We start from the raw sequence: 7,501 nt of genomic DNA, 5'->3' as shown, positions 1-7,501 counted from the left end.
TTTTAGGTATACCTTAGACAGCGCTTTTGAAAAGCGCTGTCTAAGCCCCACCCCCTTAGACAGCGCTTTGGCCAAAAGCGCTTTCTAAGACCCTCCTATTTTAATTTTTTTAGGTATACCTTAGACAACGCTTTTCAAAAAGCGCTGTCTAAGCCCCCCCTTAGACAGCGCTTTTGCCTAAAGTGCTTTCTAATCCCCCCTTAGACAGCGCTTTTTACAAAAGCGCTGTCTAAGGTATACGAAATTTTTTGAAGCTTTTGTTTTAAACCACATTTTTTCCAGGTTTATAAACCAGAATTTCTACCTGTTTTCAACCAGATTTTGACAGACAATTATCACATTTTATATATGCCATTTTGGCCTTTTTTCTACCAATTTTGGCTAACAAATATATATATATACCAATTCAAACCAATTTTGCCTTAAATGTATCAAAATATATACAAATTTATGTACACATTTACAAGTCATAACATATACTACAAATGTACACATTAATTACACAAATTTATGAACAAATATTGAGCTTTATCATGATAGTATGGTGACGACAAATACAGCTGACAATATATCAACATTTACATATCCAACCCAGCTACAAATTCAAAAATAACACTACAGTTCACTTATCAGAGCAATAAAGTTCATCCTATTTCAATACCATCCGCGACGCAACGCGCTATGGCCGTTACGAAGCCCCTTGAATTGCAGCTGCAGGTTGTTGCATCGCTATATCCTGATTCTGTCTAGCAGCATATCCATGGCCTCCGTATCCGTGACCACCGTAACCTTGCCCGCCATAATGGTTTCCATTCGAATCATTATTCCTCCACTGTCAGATTCCAACAAATTAAATTAGAGAACTATTTCAATTCATAATAGAAAATAAATAACAAACTATCAGTAACGGCGGAATACATAGATGCATTGATCATGCCTGTAATGCTTATAATAAAAAAGGCCGATTACGAATAAATTGAGTTCGTAGAAGAAGAAAATATAACTCACATGCTTATTTCCCGGACTGCGACCCCAAGAAAGACGCACGGTCTGCTTCCCGATCACTGTTCCATTCAATCCCTGAATAGCTTCCTCAGCATTCTTTCTGTTACAGAAAGAGCAGAAGGCATTAAAACGTGGCGTATATAGCAAGCGAGGCGAAAATAAGACACTACTGATGATATTGGCAATGCCACAAGTGTTACCTGTCAGCAAGTTGAACAAAGCCACATCCTTTACCGATTGGAATTTTCACGGAGACAACATCGCCATATTGCAAAAACGGTTGTCTGAGATCCTCATCGCTGATTTCAGAATCAAGCCCTCCAACAAATATCTGCAACAGATTTTCATTACTGAGATATCAAAAAATGTAGATATGAAGATACCGAGAACTACAAAAGCAGACTCATAGTTATGTTGTTAGAATCCCCTTCAGATTGGGAGCCTTGGGCCACATAACCATTAGCAGAGTGACCACCGCCAGCCAACACTACAGCTAGTTAAGATAGAAAAAAGTCAGCTATTTTAATTTCTAATTTGAAGCACAATACGTGCTTTTACTACGTTCCAGCGGTAACTCTCGTGTTATAAACGTAAAAAAGGAATTTGGAAATATATACAATAAACAAAGTTGACATTTAGATACCGAACGGTATATATATCATGAAATGGGCAAGGAGCAGAAACAAAGTTGTGTGAAATTGAAAATTCTGCGATAAGCAATTGTTAAATATGCAAAAGAAGTTGTCCATTAATGCGTATATATTTAAGCATCAACAAGTTACTTACAATTTAATTATCATACACAAGTTGTTCTTTGGCTCAAGTACACTTCAAATAAACAATCATAAGAATAGCAGTGTTATTTGGTTTAATCTATCAATGACAATTCTCTTCCAAAGCAATAATTTCTACAGATATTGAGAAACAACCACAAGTTGAAAATATTTTATACTGGTCTTACATTTCAACTAAATCATAAAACTCAAACTAAATTTGAAAATTTTGGAATTTATTTAGGAGCCAACCATGTCTTAAGAGGATTTACAGTAAGGAATATTAGATTATTAGTCCTTCAAGCTTCTATACTTTGTAAAAGTGAATGATTTCACACTGAAGAAAACTATATTTATACATGTCTATCGTCAAATGCAACTTTACAATTACACATACCCCTGTTACGACGAGCCGTTGCATTATCTGATTTGGAAGACCCTGTTTGTTTAGAACTCTCAAGCCAATTCCACCATCTAATGATACATTCATTGCCAATTATAAACAGAAATTGGAAGGGAAAATTAGATATTGAAAATGTAATGTTAAACCAAGAAAAAATTAATGACACAAAGGTCGTAAAAAAATCTAACATAATGAAAATAGAATAGAAGGATAAAATCAATAGGCACCCTACCTGTGAAAACAGTGAAAGCAAGACATTAACTTCATAAAAGGCAAGGTTTCACTTTTGTGTTCTTCTGTCACCAATGGGAATAAGCACAATGGACAATCACCATCAGGATGATTCATATCTGAGAGTTTCTCTACAGCTTCCTTCAAATACATTCCAATAACCAATTATCAATCATTATTGCACAAAAAAACATTATTTGACGAGCTATATTCATTTTTCAGGTTCCACGACTTCAATCCCTATCCAAAGTTTTAGTCAAAACTATACAGCAAAAGATTACGTATCACAACAGAAACATAAAAGCAGGAAGATGCACAAAGTGACCATAAATAAATGAGTCTGCAGTCTCACAAGATTAAGCAGTTTTCAATGGTTGATATTCTTCATTTAAGTTTTGTACTCCCTCACTGCTTTCCATTGAAAAGGTGCAATAGCATAAGGCATGAGAATCTAGCTTTTGACATTTCAAGCAAAACTAATTTGATATTCTTGGTATCTGCATAATCACAGTAAAAAAACTATAAAAGAACAAAAAAACTCTAGTGCTGAAATATCATTGGAAATATGCCCGGGTTGTTTTGAAATAAAATGGTGCAATTCTGATGCGGAAATATCCTTAGACAAACACCCTGGTTGTTTTGAAATAACATGCTGCAATTCTGATGCTGAAATATGTTTGAAAGCACTATGGGCTTGGGGCACCTAGAATCTATTCATAAAGTCTCAAAAGATATGCTTATTTTAGTGCATTTCATCCAAGCACGTGAACTTTTTTCTCACAAGATATGCTTATTTTATCTATTAGGGTTTTAATTGAGTTTAGGAATGAGTATTGGTTTGTTTGAGCCTCCGTCTCAACAGCAGCTGCGCAAGGCAACAAGTATAAAAACAGGGGAGAAGGATAACGGAAGCAGCTATTGGAGTGTTCAGGAGTATCACCACTAGCAAAAGAGAGGCCATAGGAGGGTCATGCGCTGCTCCGGCACAAGATAGAAAAGGTCGTGTGACGTTGGTGCTGGTGGGTTCACACGCAGTTGAAAGAAAAGGCAGAGGTAGATCAGAAGCAGTGAATAGAAACAAAAAATAGGGTTTTTAGCAAACAAGGTCGCAAAATCCAACCTTGAAGAGGTCTTAACAAAGATTGTCGTCGATCCCCCTAATCCCCTAATCCCAAGTTTGTACAATCATACTCAATATCAAACCTCCAAGAGGAAACTCATGATCTTGACAACATTACTTTGGAATCTTACTTTTCAAACTCATTAAATTCTTCCCTAAGGCACCAGCACTAACAGTGTCATACAAAATAAAAACAAGTGAACTAACCTAGTGGCGGCGAGTGCATGACCAAATTCATGCACAAACACAGATATGACAGTAGAAATACATATATATCCAGCATCAGCCAGCGACAATCTCAAACCAGACAGCAAATGAGGGAACCCAAAGAGCAACTCAGCGGCAATACTTCGAAACTTAATGCTATCTCCACATAGATGCAAAGCTGTTGCTAACTCCCAAAACAGAATCTGAAACAATTACAAGAAGAAAATCAATGAATCGAATTGGATGAAACAATATACATCAATAATAAGGGGGAAATTGTTACCAGAGTGACAGCAAGCATGAGAGAAAGAGAAAACCCGACGCCAATAGAAAACCAGAGTCTGAAAAACTTGGCATATCGGCGACCGAAGAGATAAATAGGTTTATTGAAAAATGTGAATTTGTAATCCTGAGTATAGAATATAAGATTATCTACAAACAGTAACATAGAGATATGAAGTAAAATTATGAATAATACTATTCTATAAAAAAAATGCACCTCCATCATAAATAAAACAATAAGTTGATTGATTACCTCACAAAGAGCTACGAGCATTAATCCAGGGGAAAGCTCGTTGGCTTTAGTTTGAATATGATTCAATAAATGCTTTTGTCTATGTTGATCCAAACCCTTGCAATCCACAATAGCAACAGAAGGAGGTTCTTTTGGATACTAAAAAAAACACATAAGCTTTTGTTGCTTCTACTGATTTATAAACAGATAATTGAATTCAACAATCATAGTATAATAACCTTAATCTACTGAAACATACCTGTGGAGTTGCATGTACCTCAAGAACAATTTCTACAAACTGCAAAGAAATTTATTTTAAAAAATGGGGATTAATTAATGAATAATTGAATTAGAATTATGAAAAGTTAAAAAAAAATGAAATTAGGGGTTTGAAGAAAAATTGGGAACCTGGTGAGAAGAAACATCAGCGGTTCTGGGTTTGAGGGATAAATGGAAGTGAGGAGGAATGGAATTGAGAATGGTACAATCGTTTTCATAAACGGATTTCATGGCTTCAACTTCTTCAGCTATCACTTGTTCATCTTCTTCTTCACCGTCCATTGTTAGCAGAGACGGTGGAAAATTGGGTTGCGACGACGAAGTGAATCGGAATTAGAGGTTAATAAATGAATTCAATACTAGTAGGTTTAGAGGTTACACCGGCATCAATACTCAATAATTAATTCAAGACAGATTAATTCAAGACAGATTGAAACCCTGGCATAAAATGTCAAAACAATTTCTATATCACACATAAATAAAGGATGGTCTTAGAAGAGCTTATCTTCAACCAAACCCAAAATTTTATTATGGGATTACACTATAGATTTCCAGAAAAATAACATGCCAAGTAACAAATGCAATAGTTTTAAACACTAACAAATTAGAACAGTGTGTTTGGTTTGCTTGTATCTTCCCATCTAGTTTCATGTTTTCAAGAATGTCTAAAGGAAATGTTGACATACCAAAATCTTGAAAATAGTAAACAAAGTAGCATTTTTATGGTTGAGTAAAAACATTTCAACTAAAAAAATAAATAAACAATAAACCACTGTAGATATCAATGAAACACAAAGATCCCAATAGATCAGCATCATTAAGGAGAACCCATAGGGTGCAGCAGCAGATTTTAGCAGGCCGCCAATTCACTGGATTGCACACTTAACACTGCCAATCACATACTCTACCGTCATACTCATGTAAAACTTAACCACTATGTTAAGTGATCCAACAAGATAGAGAACAGAAACAACATATCCATACCAGACTTTGGTTGTAAACTTCATCTTCGGGGGTTCAAATGGGTATCCATCTGCAACAAAAATAACAAAAACGAATCGTCAATGATGATAAATTTTTTCAAAAAGCATTATACTAAACAACAGCCACAATCAATCTTTTACCCAGACCATGAATTGAAAACCCTAGCTAACTCTAATTGAAAAACAATAATTGGGGATAAATAGCAAGAAACCGAATACGAATAGTTTAGTACCGGGTATTGTGATTTCAATCTGAAAAACACCCAAATGTCGAGACACGTACGATTCTTCAAACACGTTCAATGATTGAAACCGAAAAATGGAAGTGTATTCGTGTTCGCTGTTATGGTTTTCGCTGATAGGGTTTCAACGTTCGCAGGAGGGAAAACAAAAGAACAGAGAACGAAAATTGAAATGGAGTCTGAAATTTTATTTTAATTAGACCTTAGACAGCGCTTTTGTGGAAAGCGCTTTCTAAGGTATGCCTTAGACAGCGCTTTCCAAAAGCGCTTTCTAAACCCCCCCTTAGACAGCGCTTTTGGTTTTAATTTTTTTTTAATTTAAAGACTTTAGACAGCGCTTTATCAAAAGCGCTGACTAAGGTCTATATTTAAAAGCGCTTTCATTATTTTTTTGGAACATTTTCCGTGTTTTATTTTAATTTTAACCTTAGACAGCGCTTTCTTTTAAAAGCGCTGTCTAAGATGCGCTGTTAAAAGTCATTTTTGGCGTAGTGTGAAGTAGCTTATAACAATTAGTATGAGTTGGTGTCCATTGGAAGCTTTTGGTTCGATGATCCTGATCATGTCTATTCCCCACATGCAGAATGGTCATGATACTGTCAGAACATTCAAAGGAGTAGGTGACATGTTCACCTTGGCGGCATAAATCTGACATTTATGACACATTTTGGCATAATGGAAACAATCAATTTTCATAGTTAACCAATAATAGGATGCTCTCGAGATTTTCTTGGCCACAACATGACCGTCAGCATGCGTTCCAAATGATCCTTCATGGATTTCCTTGATGATCATGTTCGCTTCGTGTATATCCATGCGTCTGAGTAGGACCATGTCATAATTCCTTTTGTATAACATATTTCTATTTAGGGAGAAATTTGCTGCTAAAGCCATTCAATTTACAAAGAGGTAAAATGTTTACAGTTAAAAGCCATGAAAGTTACAAATTGTCATGTTACATGAGTGTGGTTTTTGTACATATTACAAGTCTTTTTACATTGATCAAGACAAAAACCTAAACCTAAACATAAGTTATTCTAGAACAACCAAAACCAAAGCTAAGGCTTAATGCCAATGTTCTCCAATCTCCAATTTGTTTGCCCTTTCTTTCACCATCAAGATACCTCCAAGTTGCTCCACTTTTATCCATCTAAATAACTATTGCACAAATAAAAAAAATTCAATTTCAAAAAAGAGATCAAGTGCAAAGCAAGGCCAATTACTTTGTTCCATCACAACCATAATGATCCAAAACCTCATATCCAATCCCAAATTCTCATCAAATAAAATCAACAAACAAGGTTGAACCAAATTCACACTTTACCTAAGTTCAAAACAATTGAAAAGAAACTGATTTCTTTGTGATGGTTTGAGTTTGTTTACTGATCAAAGAGGGAGAGATATGAGTTATATAGTAAATAAAACATTCAAATCTTCACTGCTACAGTACATGGTCAATAAACTATTTTGCAGCTAACATGACGTCATAATCGATGCTTTGTTAGAGTACCAGATATGCAATACTCTCTTGCACCACATATCAATCAACAATACTCTACTGTCATGCAATTCCATTTCATCCTTAATTATCGACCATCTTATGAAATTATTAACGTAACCCCCAAAAGAAAACTTGGATCTTTGTCTAACTACTCCATCATCAAACAAACCAGTCTCACGTTAATATTATATAACTAGACTTGGCTATCCGTCTTTTGAGAAATCTAATAGCATTTCCTATGTT

The 7,501-nt window shown here is 35.3% G+C and overlaps 1 protein-coding gene and 1 long non-coding RNA gene across 2 annotated transcripts; both read right to left on the bottom strand.

Annotated features, from left to right (window-relative positions):
* Nucleotides 1–671: 671 nt before the first annotated feature.
* On the bottom strand, nt 672–4,857 carry LOC127096404 (uncharacterized). Its single transcript, XM_051034976.1, has 9 exons — nt 4,662–4,857; nt 4,513–4,551; nt 4,275–4,412; nt 2,414–2,553; nt 2,176–2,252; nt 1,399–1,498; nt 1,206–1,355; nt 1,009–1,105; nt 672–832 (listed from the first exon to the last, which is right to left on the bottom strand). The coding sequence occupies exons 1-9, from the start codon at nt 4,812–4,814 to the stop codon at nt 689–691; spliced, it is 1,038 nt and encodes a 345-aa protein (XP_050890933.1). The 5' UTR covers nt 4,815–4,857; the 3' UTR covers nt 672–688.
* Nucleotides 4,858–4,956: 99 nt separating this feature from the next.
* LOC127093635 (uncharacterized) lies at nt 4,957–6,045 on the bottom strand. The gene is made up of 3 exons (XR_007792599.1): nt 5,749–6,045; nt 5,517–5,565; nt 4,957–5,420 (listed from the first exon to the last, which is right to left on the bottom strand). It is a non-coding gene; the product is annotated as an uncharacterized LOC127093635 (long non-coding RNA).
* Between the last annotated feature and the right edge of the window lie 1,456 nt (nt 6,046–7,501).

This window comes from Lathyrus oleraceus, chromosome 6 (assembly GCF_024323335.1).
Source record: "Lathyrus oleraceus cultivar Zhongwan6 chromosome 6, CAAS_Psat_ZW6_1.0, whole genome shotgun sequence".
NCBI classification, from domain to species: domain Eukaryota; kingdom Viridiplantae; phylum Streptophyta; class Magnoliopsida; order Fabales; family Fabaceae; genus Lathyrus; species Lathyrus oleraceus.
This window is presented reverse-complemented; position numbering and strand designations above follow the sequence as displayed.

Coding starts and splice junctions, on each gene's coding strand:
- LOC127096404 (XM_051034976.1), bottom strand. CDS start 4,814: ATGGACGGTGAAGAAGAAGATGAACAAGTGATAGCTGAAGAAGTTGAA. Junction 1,499..2,175: donor AACGGCTCGTCGTAACAGGG/GTATGTGTAATT, acceptor TATCTTAACTAG/CTGTAGTGTTGGCTGGCGGT. Junction 1,106..1,205: donor TTTGTTCAACTTGCTGACAG/GTAACACTTGTG, acceptor TTTCTGTAACAG/AAAGAATGCTGAGGAAGCTA.